The 19,855-nt window shown below is 41.8% G+C and overlaps 2 protein-coding genes across 3 annotated transcripts; both read left to right on the forward strand.

The window, feature by feature from the left end:
- Window positions 1-921: 921 nt before the first annotated feature.
- Window positions 922-3,225, forward strand: fam167b (family with sequence similarity 167 member B). Its single transcript, XM_070842336.1, has 2 exons — window positions 922-1,249; window positions 1,912-3,225. The coding sequence occupies exons 1-2, from the start codon at window positions 950-952 to the stop codon at window positions 2,173-2,175; spliced, it is 564 nt and encodes a 187-aa protein (XP_070698437.1). The 5' UTR covers window positions 922-949; the 3' UTR covers window positions 2,176-3,225.
- A 2,138-nt stretch (window positions 3,226-5,363) lies between these two features.
- Window positions 5,364-19,459, forward strand: lck (LCK proto-oncogene, Src family tyrosine kinase). 2 transcript variants are annotated; one of them, XM_070841843.1, is made up of 13 exons: window positions 5,364-5,520; window positions 7,255-7,367; window positions 8,049-8,109; window positions 8,970-9,060; window positions 10,203-10,301; window positions 10,448-10,551; window positions 10,726-10,875; window positions 10,970-11,122; window positions 12,865-13,044; window positions 15,174-15,250; window positions 18,278-18,431; window positions 18,609-18,740; window positions 18,874-19,459. In XM_070841843.1, the coding sequence occupies exons 2-13, from the start codon at window positions 7,260-7,262 to the stop codon at window positions 19,068-19,070; spliced, it is 1,506 nt and encodes a 501-aa protein (XP_070697944.1). In that variant the 5' UTR covers window positions 5,364-5,520; window positions 7,255-7,259; the 3' UTR covers window positions 19,071-19,459. The 2 variants fall into 2 exon arrangements, with proteins under 2 accessions (XP_070697944.1, XP_070697945.1); XM_070841844.1 differs by having other exon boundaries at window positions 18,609-18,737; window positions 18,871-19,459.
- Window positions 19,460-19,855: the final 396 nt, after the last annotated feature.

Genomic DNA, 19,855 nt, shown 5'->3' on the forward strand with positions numbered 1-19,855 from the left:
TCTCACTTGATCAGTTTTGTATGTTCCCTGTTTACCTGCAAAATACCTTGTAAGTACAGCGCTGAGACAAATAGTCCTTGGGGGGGAAAAAAGCACAAAACTTCCCTCTGAAATGTAGTGCAGCACAGAGGCGGAGTGGTAAAGAGCACATTTTCTAATGTATTTGCATTTGCATGAAGTATTTCCATGTGGTGCTATTTTATACTCATACTCTAGCTCCACTATAACTCAGAGGGAAATGTCCTTTTAAAGCCGGTTCATTGATCTGACAGTTGTTACAACTTACTCCGCTGACTTTACATCCACAACAGCAACATTAAAATGCTTCTTGCACACTTATGCATCCGTAAGACGCAGCCACTAATGTCATCAATGATTGTATGTCATACAATAATACCTGTATTGTTACAATAATACCTGCATTATTTACTTTTAAGTAGGCAACACCTCTCTGATGATACTTCTGTGTTTAAGTATTAAGTAAGATTTTGAATCCAGGACTTTAACTTGAAGCATCTCTACGTTGCTGCAATAATACTTTTATTCAGGAATCTGAAAACTTCACGACTACTATAAACGTAGTACTCATGTAAAGAAGTACCTTGAAATCTTAGTGTATTTGCTTACTTTCTACCACTGCATGTGTGATTAAAATAAGTTAAAAGATGTGGAGGCAGAGTGGGCCTGTCTTATGTGAAACAGATGAATAAAATGAACTTTACTTTGAAATCCTGAAAGCATAGTTCTAACTTAATTTCCAATCAGTATGTGACCAATGGATCGTGTCAGATATGTGGCTTCCCCTCCTTCGAAGAGCCTGCAGTGCTCCAGCCTCTGCGTCCTGAGCTGGATGGGCGGTCACTGCGCCTGATCTCCATATAAAGGAGGCGAGGACCTGTTGCGCTCTCAGCTGCTGGTCCAGACATCAAACCCTGGGACTCCGGTCAGTATGGATTTCAAAGAGTTTGGAGATGAGTCCTCTGAGGGAGACGCGGAGGATCTGGACAGCGTGAAAGCGCTCACAGAGAAGCTGAAGCTGCAGACTCGCAGACCATCCTATCTGGAGTGGCAGGAGCGCGTCCAGAGCCGACCGTGGAAGGAGGGATACTCAGCAGACAGTCCGGACTCCGGAGAGCAGCTGGGGTCCACGCCTGCTACCCTGAGGACTGAGAACTCACAAGTGGTCGTGCGCAACATCTGCGGCTTTGACACCATCGACGATGCTTTGGATTTTCTGAGAAAGGAGCTGGTGAGTGAAGTGATTTTACCCCCGAAACCTTTTCTTCTGATAAAGAAAGTGTGTTGCAGAGAGTTAAAGTCAACTTTCACCCGTCAAACCCAAAGTTCTCCATCATCTCTGTCAAATAGATGTTTATCTTCCTACTCCACCTGTCGGGTAGAAAATGATAAATATCTTTATTTGTATAGCATCCGTCTTAACAAGGTCACGAGGTGCTACTACGAGGAAAATAAGATAGAGTACAGATAGAATAAAGAAAAAACATCACCAGAATGCAAATATACGGCAGCAAAAATTAAAAAAAAGCCATAATAATAAGAGAAAAGAGTGAGAAACAAGAGACAAGCCTGTAAAAGTCCCCTCTCCAGGTGCCAGTGATCTGCTGCTCTGAGTGAATGCCTGACTTAAATCAGGGGATGGCATGACTGACTTCATGCAGCCTCACAGCTAAAACAAACAGTAGGTGAAACAATGTGATGTCTGTTTTCTCACGCTCTCAGGCTGCAGCCCGTATGCTCCCCATGCCAGTGATTTACACACTTTGATAAGAAGATAAGAACTATGATGAGAGACATCCAGATCCAAACCTCCACATGTTTCTCTGGCATTTCACTGATGTTCTTTCTCTCTTCGACCTCCCCTCCTCACTCCCACCCTGCTCCCCCTCTCAGAGGGAGATGCAGGTTCAGGACAACCACCTGGCCCGTCAGCTGATCCGGCTGCGCGTGGAGATCCACCGGCTGAAGGTGGAGCAGGTGTGTGACCGCCACAAGGAGATGCTGGACGACGCGTCGTACGAGCTGGAGGAGTGCGGCGAGGAGTCGGACCTGCTGTGCGACATCCCCATGAAGGCTGCCTTCGCCCTGTCCACCCCGCTCAAACACCTGGGCCTCACCAAGATGAACATCAACTCCAGACGCTTCTCACTGTGTTGAAACCTCGACTCTTTGTGCTTCATGTCCTCATGAGGATGTTCCCATCGCCTCCTCTGTGTTTGTGCAATATCATTATGGCTGCCTCCTCCTCTGGAGGTGGTTTTGTGATGGAGTGAAGACAGACTGTTGGTGCTTCGGGTTCATGTGCAGCTTGGCTGAGTGTGGAGACCTGTAAGGGCACACACCCTCAATACCAACACACCTTCCTGCTGGACGGAGGCTGGGCTGCTCTACTGTTGACTGTTCTTTCCACGCTGCAGTGATCCTCAGAGTAGATAGATGAAGCCTAAGAGGTAAAGGTTGATAAGGAATGGGCATTATGTTCACTGTGTAACACCCAATGATTTGGTGTTGTAAAAACAACGCTTCACATGTGAGAAGTGAGAGTAATACTGATCAGGCCACAAGCCAAAGGGGTTGGGAAGCTTTGCGTCACTAGCAAAAAAATATTTTTGAAGCATGAAGATGACCTGTCTGGTCCACGCTGCTCAGATAAAACAAATGTTCAGCAACACTTTAAAGCGAAAAGCCGTTGAAGTGTCCTCCTGTCACCACCCATATCCTCAAAGGAAGTGGGAGGTCACACTCCAGCATTTTTACACCTCTTCTTCACAAACCAAAAATATCTCTGTAGCCTCAGCACTGCGGCGACAGGACCCAGGAGGCTGTGCCTAATGCATGTTGTTTTTCCATTACCATTATCCAGATGCTGCAGAGCACGGACTGGGAACTGTACGTACAGGGCTGGACAGTGACCAAGTGTATATTGCTGCTCAGTGAGCAATTTAGAGCAAGTTAAATGGTTTGTTATAGAGCTTAATATCCTCAGTAACGAGAAGTAGGGAAAGTAAAAATAATGATTAAAAATATTCTTGTCGGGTGATATTTGACATTGGTTGTAACTATGTGAAATCTAAAAAAACCCCAATGTGCATTATTGTCATTTAATGCAGATCATGTTACTGTAATATGAATGTATGTAAGTTTAAAAGCAAAATGCTTTAAAATGTAAATTGCTATTTTCTCTTTCACACAACACACAATATTAAAGCAATTTTATTAAGTCACTATATGATATTTTATCTGATATTTTATTAGCACGTACACTAGTGGTTATTACTTGGTTATGGGTATTATGGGCTGGTTTTATTATCACTCTTATCCAGGCTAAATGTCACCACATGCTCCATCAGGCCCATGCCCATCACCCATCCTTGGTCTTAAAGCCACTCTGCACAATAGTCTCTTCTTTCCTTCCGCGAGACATTCATGACCTGGTGTAGTATCCAAACATATGAATGTAGCCCTAGAGGGATGCGCATTGTTGGACATAATTAGTGGAACGAGAAACTAAATATGTGTTGGCAGAGCGCGGCCCCTGTGTGAAATGAAAACTAGGACTGTTGAGATGATTGTAATGTGGCATACTTTGGGACACAGATGACCTCATGTGTGATGTTAGACCTCAATAGTGGAAATGAATACCGTATGGAATATGGCCGAAGTATTGCACCTCCTTGAGGCCTCGCTCTCCAGTGAATGCTTTCACAATCAAACGCCGCAGACTTGAGTTTCTCATGCCACTCAGCTCTGCCCTGCAGATAGTTTCCCTCGACCTTTTCCCCACATCCTTCCACATGTCTTCATATGAGCAGGAGGCTGACTTTAGAGTGTAAATAAAGCCTATGCATCCGCCCGCTTGTTCTGAGACCAAACAAACTTACGAAAGCATGGATTAGACGAGGTTAGAGAAGTGTACATGAGTAAGCATCAGCAGCAAAACAAAAGCTGTACTTGCTCACATTTTAAGAGGCCAGCACCTGCAGCGGGCTGTAGGAGGGCTGGAAAACGTTCTGCGTATTGATAGTATCTCTGTTCGACTGCGTAACAGAATGTGATTTCCAACCACATTTGGAAGTAGTGACAACTGCGGTCGAGGGGAAACTCGGAATACCCTTTAAGGCTCATGAGGCCTGCCTAAAGATGATCTCCATCGCTGTGGTACGTGCCAGTTGTTCCACGGTTGTTATTTCAAAATATTAATGAGGAAATTTTGCCAGAAGCAGATAGAATTCAGTGGATGTGTCTGTTTTCTAGTTGTCTTATTGAAATCAGCTCGGTAAAAGGCTGGCCTAACACATGTCTCTATCAAAATGTCACCCACCATCCTAGATTGACTCTCTCAGTTATGTACTTAAACGGAAAAAGAGTGAGCCCAGGTGGTTTCATCGCAAGAGACACTTAATCTATGCTGTGGCAGTGTGAAGTGCGTACTTCAGAGCACTTCCTGTAATGTTTGGACTGACTTCCTGCCGATGCAGGCTCTGTAGCAGCAGCCGTTCACCACAAGAGAAGAGATGCGGCCCGTAGCAGAGATGTCAAAAAGGTAGAAAACGTGACAGCACAGGCTCAGAGTGTGTTGGCAATCTGAGAGACTGCCTATTTCATGTCTCCTCTGGGGGCTAAACGTGCCCATGGTGTGGCCCCCATTCAACAAAGAGCTTTAAATCTTGATTCATAAGACAGTCATCCTCTGATAGCAATTAGTTTGTTTTTCTCTCTGTAAATGGGACATTTGTGACCAATTGTGTCTTTTTTTTGTGTCATGTGTCATATTTGTTGTGAGAAATAGCTTCCTGGCCACAAACAAACCACATGTGTGATTGACTGTGTTGATACTGAATCTGAGGCCTGAGACCACTACACAGGAAAACACACTGTCCAAAATCGCCCACAAAGGTCTTTTGTGGGAGATCCCAATAAATATGATGACTTGTAAATAAGTATGATACTGCTAAGTATGTTCTTTTGATTCATCCTGGACCACGATGACGTTCCACACCTAAAAGGCCACAGACTCACAGGTGTTGTGCACCAATGTAGAAAATATAAATTTAACCTCACCACTGTCTCGCAGCCTGCCATAGCCTTATTTTTTAACTGTATTGGAACATTTACATCTTCAGGAAAGATGCTGCCATGACCCCTTTACCAAGGAGCCTCTAACGTTCCCCCTGCTCACACACAGCTGCACGCTGAAGCACCTGTTAGAAGCCTGCAGTGCTGCCCTCAACCTTTCAACGACAGGAAACTCTCTGGGTCGCTCTCCTCTAAAGTGTGTGTATGTGTGTGCAGTCACACATCAGCACTCCTTGCACTGAGTTAGTTATAATAAGAGAAGCGGATGATGACACGTTCACACCCAGGCTCCAGCAGTGAAAAGCTCAGGTATTGCTAAATAGCTCTTTTAGAATAATAACTAGAACTTTGATTAAGACTATCTCTATGGCGGCACTTGAAATCTGATATCATTGGACGCCTGAGGAGACATTTCATACATTTCAGGTAAGTTCCAAAATCATGATTCTATCAGCGTTACATGTGATTAGAACATAGAGAAAAGAAAGACTGTGACTAAAGTAGGTGCATTTCCCTGTAATTATTATGATCCCATTAGTTCAAATATCATGTTACATAAATCAGGGGGGTAGGTTATAGAGGTTCTGATTTTTTTACTTTTTTTAATAATATATTGTTGTTTGAAAATATAGAAGAATGATGTTCATACCCAGAAGTAATGTTAAGTATTGAAATAATTAGCTAAAACCCATATTTTGTAGATTACATATTTATAATGCAAAAGCTTGTTAAAAGAAAAAAACATATTGTGTCAGTGTCACTGTTACTGACTAAAGTCTGTATTACAAAGAAGATGGAGCCACCTAAGAGCAACCGGACGCTTTCTCATTGTAATAAAACGAGCATTGTATCTTATGAATCCGTTTTATGAGCTTTTCATTAAAATCAAATGTAAACCTCAGACATTTGTGTGCTAGTAAACTGACATGAGTGTGCGCAAGCGGGAGATAATGTTAGTGGTGATGACTGGACGTGAAGTGCAATGAACTCATTTGAATGTAAAATTGGTGCAACAAGAAAATTCACATAAAAATGAAATGTTAAAAAAAAAACAAACAGCTTATCTGTCCGCAACCTTCACTGACACTGCCAGTGAATTGAACTAAATATCTTAGGTCATTCTTACAGACCTCATTTAGCATCTACAGCCATGACACTTTGCAAACAAGAACAGTCATGAGTATTTGTTTGGAAGGGCCTTCAGCAGCAGATCATAAAAAGCAGAGGGTAGCCCCTCAATGGAAAATGCTGACTTTGTTTTTATGACTCCCTGGGTGCTGGCCAGTAGGCGTAGGAGTGCTGATCATTCAAAAAAACTCTAGTGATCCTCCTGTGATTCGATCCCTGGGGTCTCACGACAGTGGTGGGTTGTTGTTATAGCCGGGTCAGGCCTCTCCAGATTTTTCTCACGGCTCTGAGCCTTTGGGACAGACGGCTGCTGCGATTAGCCCACTGACCCTGTTCCACCAGTGGTCCGGAGGGAGCTAAGTGGGCTTGAGAAAGCCAGTTCGTACAGTGCACCGAGTGTAAAACACAATACAGAACACATGCAGACGTTGGATTATACAAGATTAGCATTTGTAGAGTTTTATTGGTCCTGCTATTCCAGTCTGAATTAGAGTTAGAACATGTGAAGGCCTGTGATTTGCAACGCTGAAAGTGCTCTTGACAATTAAATTGTCTGTCACAGGAAGACATTTTAGGTTTTTAGGTGACAATTGTGCGCACACACAAAAAGTGTGTCAAAAGGGTGTTTGAAATGAAAGCTCTTATCGGTATTAGGTTCTCAGTGTCAAGCCTCATTCACTACTCAGCCTCCATTTTGAGATGAGGCCCTCACTCACATCTGTTTAAAGCAGTTTTCAGAAAAGTTAGTGTGACAAACCTCGAAATATTTTCTGGGTAATATTTTTATGTCGTACTTGTATGTTTATGTGCATATAGATAGATAGACAGCCACCGTACATGTATTTATTTATGCTGTATTTAATGTCGATGACTGGAAGCGACATGTTTCAGGGACACCATAGCTGCCCAAGCTGCTGAAAATACTTTCAGTGGAGGCTTTTTCCATAAATAAAATAAGACATTGTTATTGTATTAACACCTTGATGCCCATACAACACATTTTGAAAAATAATGAGAACCTCCAAATTGCAGAAAAAATGGGATGTAACTGCAGTTCGGACTATTCGGACAGCGACTGGATTGAGAACTTGGATGAAATCTGTGAACACTGCAACTGTCCCATACCACCTCAGTCATGCAACCCAGTAAGTGTCTATGTACATTTTGTATGTGCAGGAATCTATTTGTGTAATTTATCTTTTTATTTGTACATATACATTTATACAAATACGTAGAAATATAAAGTACATGATGCACTGTACTGTATGAATGGCTGTCTGCGTGTAACTGACATTGACATGAATGGGCTTGGGTTGACTGTGTGGTTGAATGTGAGTGACCGCTTGGAGGACACATATGAACTGACAGCAGTGCAGAACAAGTAAAAAGGTGTGAACATTATACAGGCCCCCGCGACTCTTTTCATGTGTAAATTCTGTAACCATTATCAAGCAAATAACAAAAGTACAATCTGTTATTGAAAAGTTTCCTAACTTACGTAACTACGAGGGAAGCTGTTTTTTGTATGTGTGATTAAATAGGACCATAATTATTCTTTCAATGTTGTTTGTTTCCTCTGAGTTAGATGTCCCTTTAGATTAGGAATAAAGCAGAAAAACACCTGTGTGTGCCACAATACACAGAGACATTTTGTCTCACACTGCTGATGATTTACCGCCGACATGTGTGTAATAAACCAGAAATGTACATGGCTGTTTCTGTGAATGTGGAATGTGATAGGGCCTTGCATTACCGCATGACTCTTCTATTGTTCTTTGGCAAGCTGAACATGAAACGCAAGTCTAATCTTGATTTTCTCTCACCAGTACACAGACCAGCTGATTCCGTACCCATCGCAGCAGTCACCTCCTACGTCTCCTTTACCAGGTGACAGGATACACTTCATTTCTTGATTTTTCGGTCTGTTTGTATGTTATATGGTGACGATGCAGAGCACAGAAGTAGCAATACTAAAATAATGGAAATAGAAAAGCAGTATTAATTAAGAGATGAATTAAGTACAAACATACAACATAAAGTAAATGTTAAGTGTGATTTACAAATTTCAGGCAAAGTAATAAAGTATTATAGCAAGAATAATTAAAGAAAATATAAAATGTAATAAAAGCATTAAAAAGCTTCTTATTTTTTACCTCAACTGAAGTTCATTAGTTGATTTTACATCTCTGACTATTGTATCTTTCAGATGAGTTTTTTTGTATTTTACAAAAGTTAAATCGTTTGCTTCGTTGTATCATGCCGTTGTGGATTCAGTTACACTTCTAAGTCACCAGAAAGCCGATAAGCAACACTTGATGCCGCGGGGGGGCTACACAACCCCCGTGTCCCGTGTCGTCCTCCTGTATTTGCTGTATTATATTTCTGTCTTGAAGTAAGAAAGCAAGTCATTGTAAGCTGGACCTTTTGTGGCGTTTGTATTCTCTTCGGAGATAAAATGTGGTCAGTCCTGTTAAAGTGCACTGGAGATGTTCTTTAGCTGAGCAAGAGAAATGTGGCTTTGGCAAATCTAAAGATTCTGTACATCTCACCTTCAGCCTCTTTATCAATGATGGGTAACCATCACAAATGTCATAATGGGGACTAGACGAGGATGCCCAGTCACTATTGCCACCGAACCTAAAGCAGGAATTATCAAAGGATTTACGGCAATAACTTTTATTTTACTTCAAGACAACCCCAATGTATTTAATCCATATTCAATTTAACTAAAAATATTCCTCTTGCAGACAACCTTGTGGTGGCCATATACAGTTATGAACCCAACCATGACGGTGACCTGGGCTTTGAGAAGGGAGACAAACTCAAGATCCTCAACAAGTAAGCTGCCGGTTAACATATAGCAAAGCTTGGTATAAAGATATACGATACCATTTCAGCTGCAGACAGCAGTTCTTATACTATCACCAACCCCCCCACAGTACCTGAAACCTCACATAACTGTGCCAGACCATTACATGCGGAGCAAGAGAACCACTGTGGTTTGTTACGGGCTGTGTTAAATACCAGCATCATGTACACATGGGGACTTGTTACATGTTAATCCCCCTGCTCTTGCCTCGTGTTTCCTGTCTGCCTCTGCCATCAACCGTTGAATCGCTTAAAGCAAACACGTCAAAAATGTTTAGCCACATGCCTACATGACAGGTTTGAAAGAGGAAACCATTAATTATGGATCCCATATAAATACAGGAAATAAAGGTAAATATGCATATAGACTATATAGCTAAAGGGGACTGGCTTCTTTGTTTTTATTTGGTTGTCCATCAAACTCTTTTAAATTTAGTTTAATTTTGTTTTAATCAATCAGAGCCATTGAAGGCCATGAGGTCATCCCCTCTATGATATATCTAGAGATTTCTGGGTGCCATAATGACATGAAAAGGAGTTTACATTCTGCGATTAGACTCAGAAATCAGGTTTCTTTCGATGTTGTGGTGTGTCAGGTGGAATCTAGAATTATGTAGATTAAATCTGTCTGTTTTTCAAGTCAAAGTGAAGCTAATTTCCTGTTCTCCATACCCATCAAGAGACCATAATGTAGGAAGATAGTAGCAGTACACAATGTAAGTGAATAAATTAAACACAAATAATTTTAAATGATTAAAAAAAAATGCACACATTTAGATTAGTTAGATAAGAATTCAGCAAGGTGAATTTGGACTCGTGTTTCCAAACTTCTGCCTACAACCCTGACAGACATCGGTATGAAGGTACAGAACAGTGTGGTAAATAGTGTTCATAGCTTGTGTGGTGAGTATAACGACTCTGCAGTCGCACCTGTCTCCTCTGCTGATACGTAAGACAAGGCAATGTAGTGAGGTGAATTTCATGCTGCGATCATTTACAGTCCGATAAAACCCTTTGTGAATGAATCTGCCTTCTGATTGTGTACCCATTCATCAGAGAACCTAGACTGCTGTGGGGCCTCACGGGAACTCACTGTCTCTTTTAACTTCCAGGGACGATGCAGAGTGGTATTTGGCGGAGTCTCTCACCACAGGCCAGCAGGGCTACATCCCACACAACTTTGTTGCAATGACCACAGTGGAGACTGAACCGTACGTCATACAGGAAGCACAATGGCACTGATCTCAGCGCCATGTCGCTCAACCTCAGCACCATATCATGAAATGCATGCTGCGTCCCTGAGGGAAGGGAAGTGGTTAGCTCAAAGCATGAAGCATGTTGTGTGTTTCTGCTGCAGGTGGTTCTTTAAGAACATTTCTAGAAACGAAGCCATGAGGCTCCTCCTCGCTCCTGGGAATACGCAGGGCTCCTTCCTCATTCGAGAGAGTGAGACAACCCCAGGTGAAGCGGCGTTTTTTTTCTCATCATGTACAATCCACGCATAACCAGAGTTTCTCTTTCACAAGGTTGTTTCTCAGCAGTTTCTATGGTCTGTTACATTTGCTTAAAGGTGCCACATATAGAGATATTTGTATCATTTCACATTAGATTATACCTCCTGTCCTGTTGTTGCAGGGACATACTCCTTATCAATCAGGGATTTGGACCACAACACCGGTGAAGGAGTCAAGCACTACAGAATCCGCAACATGGACAATGGCGGCTTCTACATCTCAGCCAAGATATCCTTTAACTCGCTGAAGGAGCTCGTCCAGCATCACTCACGTGCGTACAACCTCCTGTTGAAAGGATTAATGAAGGTTACCGTGGGATCTTTGTCTGAATCATTCTAAAGCTGTCTCCTCTGTCCGTCACCCAGGCGAGGTAGATGGGCTGTGCACAAAGCTGGTGAAGCCGTGCCAGTCGAGGGCACCACAGAAGCCCTGGTGGCAGGATGAGTGGGAGATTCCCCGGGAGTCCCTGAAGCTGGAGCGCAGGCTTGGAGCAGGACAGTTTGGAGAAGTCTGGATGGGTGAGTGACAGAGAAGATGAAGAATAAACACACACACAAATAAAACATGGGCTTCATGGTTGAATGTGGGGATATTATTGATTTGATTGATTAAGGAAATCTAATCATTTAAGTGTTGCACATTGGAGTTTGCACCAGTCTGCACAATGAAGTTGTGGGCTTGACTGTGTGTCTGCTTGAGAGTCAGGGTTAGCCAGGGTTTTTCTGCAGTGCATGCAGAACAGTTTCCTCAAAACAGCCTTAATTGTAGGCTTGTATGAGCTGGTTAACTGGAGAATGATGTGAGGTATTATCCCCGTTATGCAACATCACTCCCACTGCATGAATGTACCCGTGACGTTAGCTCACGGATTGGCAGAACTGCCTCTCATTAAAACTTACATGAATGTCTATTGTCATTGCAGAGGTTTAAGTTAAACAAGAAGGCAAAATGTTTTGATCACAAGGGTATCAGCTGAAATAATCTGTGCCACAACCGCCTTATTATTCAATTGGAGGACTGTTTTCCATCCACATTTGCCAACACAATTCAACATCCCAAACAAACCACTGTATTAGAGCTAAACACTACCAACCATGGAATTCGTTCTCATTTCACAGCCACTTTCTATTTACAGTATCCTCTTGCATGTAGCCTGGGCACTGCATTTGTTTCTCTATCCTCATCCAAACATTGGTTGAAGGGCATACTTGAATAATGGGAGTGACTGTCATTGGCTGTGAAATGTTTATTCTTGCTAGTTAAGGAGAAAATATGTGATAACCCTATCGAGAAGATTTCCATTGCAGATAAACTGAATGGAGGAATGCTTTAAATAGTGACTATAATTTGTTCCCAGCATTGCTTTGCTTCATACATGGTGTGAGATGCTCAGAGTGCTAAATGACTGGCTGGCTGTGGGATGGGTTGACATGATATACGGAAGTGTTACTGTACCAGAGCTGGAATGAGATCCTGTTTGCCTGAGAGTCATGTGGAGCTGTTATTAGTGCAGCACATATTTGATCACAGCACACGACATAACAACTGGATTTATGACCCCTTCAAGCTGGGATGGTTTACTTTACACTAAACATGGTGCAGCAATTCACATGTACAAAACATTCCTTTAGTCGTGGTGGCAGCATGGTTATGAGAGAAATAAATCAATGACTATTGGGTAAATTGGCATTAAAATTGGTACAGATATCCATGGTCCCCAGAGGATGAATCCCAGCGATTCTGGATGCCCTTGGGTGAGACCATGCCACCACCATGGACTGGCACATTAGTTGGTACATCTGGTTCTTGTGACTTTGGTGATCCCTGGACTTTTCTCCTAGTGCCATCATTATTTTGACATTTTGATTCAAATGTCTCATCAGCTTTTGACTTATTTCCCCTCAAGAAAATTTTTTGTGATCCCTTAACTTCTCTGCTAGTGTCACCATCAGGCCAAAATTCCATTTTTGTCCATTACTTACTGCAAAACTAATGACATTCCCAAAAACCTGAGTTGTATTTTGCGTGTAGTGCTAATAAGCAAATGTTAACATGCTGACACGCTAGACTAAAATGGTGATCATGGTAAATATTACACCTGCCAAACATCAGCAGGTTAGCATTGTAATCATGAACATTTTAACATGGTTAGCATTTAGCTCAAAGCATTATTGTACCAACATGTACGCACAGCCTCACGGAGCTACTTGTTCGTGTGTGAATCAAAGTCTTTCACTGATGTCCAAATGTTCATTTTCAGGTGTCTACAATAACAACAGGAAGGTGGCAATTAAGAACCTGAAGATGGGCACAATGTCGGTGGAGGCCTTCCTGGCGGAGGCCAACATGATGAAGAACTTGCAGCATGCACGCCTTGTCCGCCTCTTCGCCGTCGTTACCCAGGAACCGATCTATATTGTCACAGAGTACATGGAAAACGGTGGGTAGAAATACTCTATGTGTCACATCCTGGGGCATTCTACTAATAACACCAACCATTAAGAGGGAATATAATTGAAAGCATCAAAAGAAAAGGAAAACCTTGTCCCGGGGTATTTCCAAGAAATGAATGCTCAACTGAAGGTAAATTAAAACGAAATCCCTCTGTAATCAAACCAGATCTTTTAGTTCAGATTAGTCACCTGAAATAGGTCTAAACCTGTCTGAAATGATCATTTCCTTAATCTGGCCTGTTACCCTGAACACCACAGACTGTATCATCGGGGTAAACTCTGTGCCTGGAGCAAAGACAAAGAAAGTGGTTTCTAGTCAGTTCTGTGTCGTAGACGCTCAGGATCAAACTTGTTGATCTGTTATCAGGCTCTGGGTGCCTGAGCACATGCTTGAACAAAAGACTGAGCTCTGCTGGTGTGCTTCACCCTTTTAATGACTCATAATATTTTCAGAAGTGCTCCTCACACCAGTGACTCTGTTGAATTGGCTTTTGATCACAAAACCATTGCTGCCTTTTTATCTATTTGTGCTTGATAAACGATATGATAACATTTGCACATTACTAGAACTAAACAGTGTAATCATCACTTGTGATTGTGCATGAATGCAGCTGTGTGAGTAAACCTCAGTAAGGGAGCTAAGTCATGGCTCCCAAAGCATGCCGCTCTGCTGAAGTGGTCTGCCTTCTGATAGGCTATTTTCGGCTTCTCTTCATGGCCCTCCAGTATTCGCTGCTCTGTGCAAAAATGTTACAGAGCAAACATGAACTTTCGTTTCTTTTCCGGGCCTCTCCAGACAGGTTACTGCTGTTTACTCACCGAGGGGAAGTCTCTCCTGGCTGCTCTGAGAGGAGGTGTTAAAATAGGCAAGGGTGATTCACCAGGTTATTGTTCACCCATGATGAGACCTGGCTACTTGCCAGATTCTGTATTTCTCACAAGCATCCACAGACACTCACGATCTCATGCACAGACACACAAAAGGTCGCGCTTGTAAACAAACTCAGACAATAGCAGTTTGTTCAGCATCTTACATAACAAAGTACATGTAATATTACTGTGAATTACAAAGAATGAAATGGGGTCAAACAGCTGCAAACAACTTTCCATATTACAGGCTCTATGCTGAAATGAAACAGTCATATGGAAGTGATCCAGTTTCTGAAATGATCCATTCTCCGTTTCACTTTGACCTCAAAAGTCACTGGAAGGAATAATAAAAAAAATGCATAGAGAGATGTTGTGACAAACACAGCAGCAGCCTTACAGCCCAACTGAATGGAGAGCCTTTGTATAGTCTTGCATGTGTGGCCTGTAAAACCACTAGCAGTGGCCCTACATGAGGCTGCCTCTTTGTCTGGGATCCACGTGTGGACAGGACACAATTGTTGCCTCTGTTGTCAAGAGAAAGGATGGCTTGGAGTTCCCGTCTTTTCAGTTTGTCCCTTTTTTTATTATCGAAGACAGCAAAGATGGAAAATAACAGGCGTGTCATCCCAGCTTCCCTTTGTGACCTTGACAAAGAGTGTTCCTCTGGTTCTCAGACTTCAAAAGCAGTCTTCCGGACTTAAGCAGAGGAGCAAAGGTCTCCTCTTTCCTGGCACAGTCATTCATCTTTAAGTATTTCCTTTGGTTTGACTTGGTTGGCTGGCGTGCAGAGGTATTGTTCTGAGCTAATGAAACTCAACACAAAGTCAGCTGTCAGAAAGTATGCATCAACTTCCTGATTTAAACTACTATTCTGGTACAAATCCATGTCTATTTATGTCTGTGAGGAATCATAGTTGACCAAAGAAAATAGCATTAGTCTTCTGTACAAAGCAGGATTTTACTTTTGTTTTCCAATTAAAACTTACGTTTTACTGTTGCTCAGTCTTCTGTACAAATACAACACATTAAACCAGTGAATGCATCTGGAGTGTTCAGGATGTACTCGTGGTGGTAATCTAGTTCACACAGTTTATATTTTATTTGCAAAATGGTTCACCTGTTGAGGCTGACACAATTTTGTGAATTAAATTCATATTGTTGAGTTTCGTTAGTGGTACCAGGTAAGTTAATAAAAACACAATATGCACTTTTCTGAGGAGATATAACGTGAATGTGGTTTTTACAGGCAGCCTTGTGGATTATCTAAAAACAACGGAAGGAAGCAATTTGTCCATGAACACTCTGATAGACATGGCGTCTCAGGCAAGTCATCTCTTTTTTAACTGTCATTGTGTTTGTGCTCTTATGTCTGCATCTGTCTGCTCTTATGTCTGTCTTTTACTCCATTTATCAGATTCCCTTTCATTTATTCTTTCACTTCCTGTTCTCTCGGCATGATCCTCATAGACAGGAAACTGTTCCCCTGTTGCAATGAGACTTACATTCAACACTAATCTGGTGATAACAAAAGAGCTGGATGGGTGTGTGTACGGACGTGCATGTCACACTAAATCTTTCATCCATTTACCAAGATGCCGACTCAACTAAAATGTCAAAATCAGGGCGTGGTGACAAAATCGGAAACTGAACGCACAATGCTGAATTTCCACTCAATTTCTCAGAAATTTATTTTGCTGTATTTTCAGCAGCTGATAGTAAGATGCTCTGAAACGGCTCTGCCAAAGTGATAACGTTGTGTTCTGTCACCCATGGGAAAGTTGTTGATATAGCTACAATTCAAAGTGTGACAAATTACTAATTTGGTCAGATGTTTGAACATGGTGTTTGACACAGGCTGCTAGTCAAAGCCATAGTTTGACATTATGGGAAATATGCTTATTCTCTTTCTTTCTCTTTTGTGTTAGGTAGGAAGATCATTACCCCTCTTGTATGCGTCTGTTAAATTTGAAGCTATAGCTCGGAGACAGTTAGCCTAGCTTAGCACGAAGACTGGAAATAGGGGGAAACAACCTATCTGGGTCTTTCCTGATGTAACAAAGTCCACCTGTCAGCACTTTCAAAGTTCAGTATTTAACACCCTATATCTGGTTTGTTTAGTCTATACTAAAAGTTTTTAAAAAACCACAATTTGTGGTTTCACTATGGTTATGTGTCTGACATTTTCTGGGTTGTGAACAGTGACTTCCTGGAGTCTTCTCGCCATAGCAAGTTAGCTCGGCAACCAACAGAGACTCTTGCAACAAAATGCTAAAACAAACGACGTGTAACTTGAATAGTAACGTGAAATAGTGAGCTTTGGAAGTGTTGGTAGGCAGGTTGTTATTTTTTTACCCTTGGATGGAGCAAGGCTAGCGGTTTCCCCAATTTCCAGTCTTTATGCTACGCTAACCAGCTACTGGCTCTAGCTTAACTTCAAGCGCACGTTCATAAGAGCGGCATTAGTCTTTGTTTCTAGATATCAGCAACAACGTGAATAAAAGTATTTCCCAAAATGTCAAACTCTTATCATGACTACATCTACTTCTTTAAATGTTGCATGTCACTAAAGACACTTTGACTTCACCTACACGTTTCATGGCTGTGGGAATGGAAAACACAACCACAGGAAGATAGACTGAAGTTTCACAGTCTAACAAGACAAAAGATTCTTCATCCGGAAAAAGCAAATTCTCTGACGCTTTAGAGCCCAGAGAGGCAGAGTTTATGCAGGGCTTTGCAGTGAACATATTGTACAGAAAGACGCTTTCTAGCCAGTCGTCATGCTCTAATAGCATTTGTGGTAAAAACGCTAAGCGAGTAGCTTTATCCATCACGTGATAAGACGATAAAAATTCAAGTGATTAATGACTTTGGTCTTGCCGCAGTGTTGGACACTCTGTCCATATCATTATGCCTTGTGCGTAAAATGTGTGTGCATGTATGTAATCAGAGGAGCCTGATTTGCCTCAAATGACTGGTGGCTACGGGAGAGCGAGGCCTTATGTTGCTTGAGCGGGAGGTCATGGGGAAGTTTATGAAATACACAAACATACGTACATCTCACATTTCTGACAAGACCCCCAGGGCCAGTCGGGCCTATGTGATAGATTCTTATGTCTGAAATATGCACCACAGACCCAGCAGAACACACACACACACACACACACACACACACACACACACACACACATAAGTGTCACTGGTGTCTATTGTGAGCAGTGGTGGAAGAAGTACTTTGATCATTTACTTAAGTAAAAGTAGAAATAACATCATCTAAAAATACTAGAAAAAATTATCAGCAAAATATATTAATAATAAATAAAATGAATTATTTATTATACAGAATGGCTCCTTTCACAGTGTTAATACTTTACAGTGTAATAAACTGTTGCCCATAAAGTTGGAATAAAATGTTTTTTTACCTCTTCTCATGAAATGATTGTGACAATGTGATTTATTCTTGATAAATAAAGTGTATATCTTCTCAACTTTATTGATCAAACTCTTCCAAACACATTACAGTGAAACTTAAACCACAATGAACCTTTGCAAACTGTGTATTCAGGCTTTAACTAAATTGGGGGTATTGAACAATTATTCCAACGTTATGGGCAACAGTGTAATATTATTATTCTTTGTACTACTGGGTAGATTAATATTTTAGTACTGTATTATATCATATAATCATGTTTTTTATGTGAAAAGTAAGTAGGAACTGTCAAATAAATGTGGTGGAGTTAAGTACAGAAGTACAATATTTGCCTCTGAGATGTAATGGAGTAAAGTGTAAAGTAGCATATAATTGAAATACTGAAGTCACGTCAAAATTGTACTTTAGTGCAGCACTGGAGTAAACGTACTTTGTCACATTCCAGCAGTGATTATGTGTGGGTGATGACTTCTCAGGAAATCGTCAGCATTTTCTCAATTTTCGATCCCTCACACACCAACTTGCCTCATAGATTAATAGGCGAAGTATCGATTTCTCTCTGAGGTGTGCTTAGGAGCAAATGACTCATGTAGTATTTGACTGAGTCAGAAACACGGCCTCTGGAAAAAATCAGCCAGTCTGCAGTAAGGTAAAGGTGGGGCTGCAGCTCTAAGTATCAGGAAGTGGAGCAGACACAGCTGTGCACCTGGGTGGAGTAGCGTGGGTGGAGTACAGAGGCAAGGGGAGTAAGGACTTGACCTGGGGAAGTGGTAAAAACTCCCTTGATTGCGAATCTTCCTGTTTCATCTGTCCAACACACAAAATATTGCACAACACAGAAATAGACCCTTCAGATTCATGCATTTCATGTTAGAAAGTGCAGATATAGAGTAGGTCTGATGATGTGCTGCCTCCTGCAGGTGGCTGACGGCATGGCCTTTATCGAGGAGAAGAACTACATCCATCGTGACCTGAGAGCAGCCAATATTCTGGTGTCTCATGAACACATCTGCAAGATTGCTGACTTTGGGCTGGCGAGACTGATCGAGGACAACGAATACACAGCAAGAGAGGGTAAGAAGACCTTGTAGAGATCACATGCTCCTTCTAACCCGTGGAGCCCCTTTTCAGTAATGTTCAAGTAATGTGTGATAGAATATGATTTGTTTTTGTGTGATGAAAATCTGTGCAGCAGGTCCACCAAGAGTTCAAACTTTTTCTGAGGAATAAGGCTTCCTCCTGTGTTCATAGGTGCAAAGTTCCCCATCAAGTGGACTGCTCCAGAGGCTATCAACTATGGCACCTTTTCCATAAAATCAGATGTGTGGTCATTTGGGATCCTTCTGACAGAAATTGTGACTTACGGACGCATACCTTACCCTGGTAGATACTCATTCACTGCACTCACACTAAACCATCATTCATCATTTTATAATTCTATAGAATTACAAGTCTGTGATGGACTATAACTGTTGCTGACATCATGGCCATTGCCCTTTCTCCTACCTTCTACCAGGTATGTCCAACCCAGAGGTAATCCAGAACCTGGAGCGGGCCTACAGGATGCCAAAGCCAGAAAACTGTCCAGATGAGCTTTATAACGTCATGAATATGTGCTGGCGGGAAAACCCAGAGGACAGGCCCACCTTCGAGTACCTGAGGAGCGTCCTGGAGGATTTCTTCACTGCCACAGAGAGGCAGTACCAGGAATAGTCCTGATGGAGCAGAAAGACAATAAATACATTCAAACTAAAGGCATCCGCCTGTGAAGGTGGATGCTGGATTTTTATGTTGTTGAGTACATGCCTTTATACTGATATGGCACAAAGTGAGATGTTCCGAATATGGGTACTTTGTTTCTGCATCAAACTTATTTTGGCCTCTTAGATATGACACAGCCACATGTGCAACTGTTAATATGCAGCTGGACGGCAGCAGGGAGAGGGATCACCGTGCTGCCTGAATAAACTTGAAACAGTCTGACGTCGCTGAATTAGTGGCTGCTCTCCTTATACTCGTTGTTAAAATGTAAATACTGTCAACCTGCTTCAGCTGTGTTTTACCTCTGTAGTTTAATAAATGTTTTCACATTGTTTTATTTACTTTAGAAAGCTTTACATGGATCTTACTTGTTGTTACACTGAGGAAAGCAGAAGCCACGACAGCCCACTTCACCTGAAATGAGCCACCATCAGCCGGGGCGATGTGGTCATGAAGTACAAAAATGCTTGAAAGCTTCATTTTGTGCAAATAGGCAAACCTGTGTAGTTCTGATCTCGTGCACTGTGGGCAACACATCCTGCAGATGTAGCAACAAAAACATGGCAGCCACTCAAAATATGTGTTTGTGATCATGCATGTAGTCTTTCAAGAATATTGAGGTGCAGCGGTGAAATGCACTGTGATACAGTTACTGCACTACTGTACTAATATAATCTTCATTATCATAAGTTTATATCAGACACATTAATCCAATTAGTATGAAGAAATACATTCTT

This window comes from Pempheris klunzingeri, chromosome 13 (assembly GCF_042242105.1).
Source record: "Pempheris klunzingeri isolate RE-2024b chromosome 13, fPemKlu1.hap1, whole genome shotgun sequence".
Lineage (NCBI taxonomy): Eukaryota > Metazoa > Chordata > Actinopteri > Acropomatiformes > Pempheridae > Pempheris > Pempheris klunzingeri.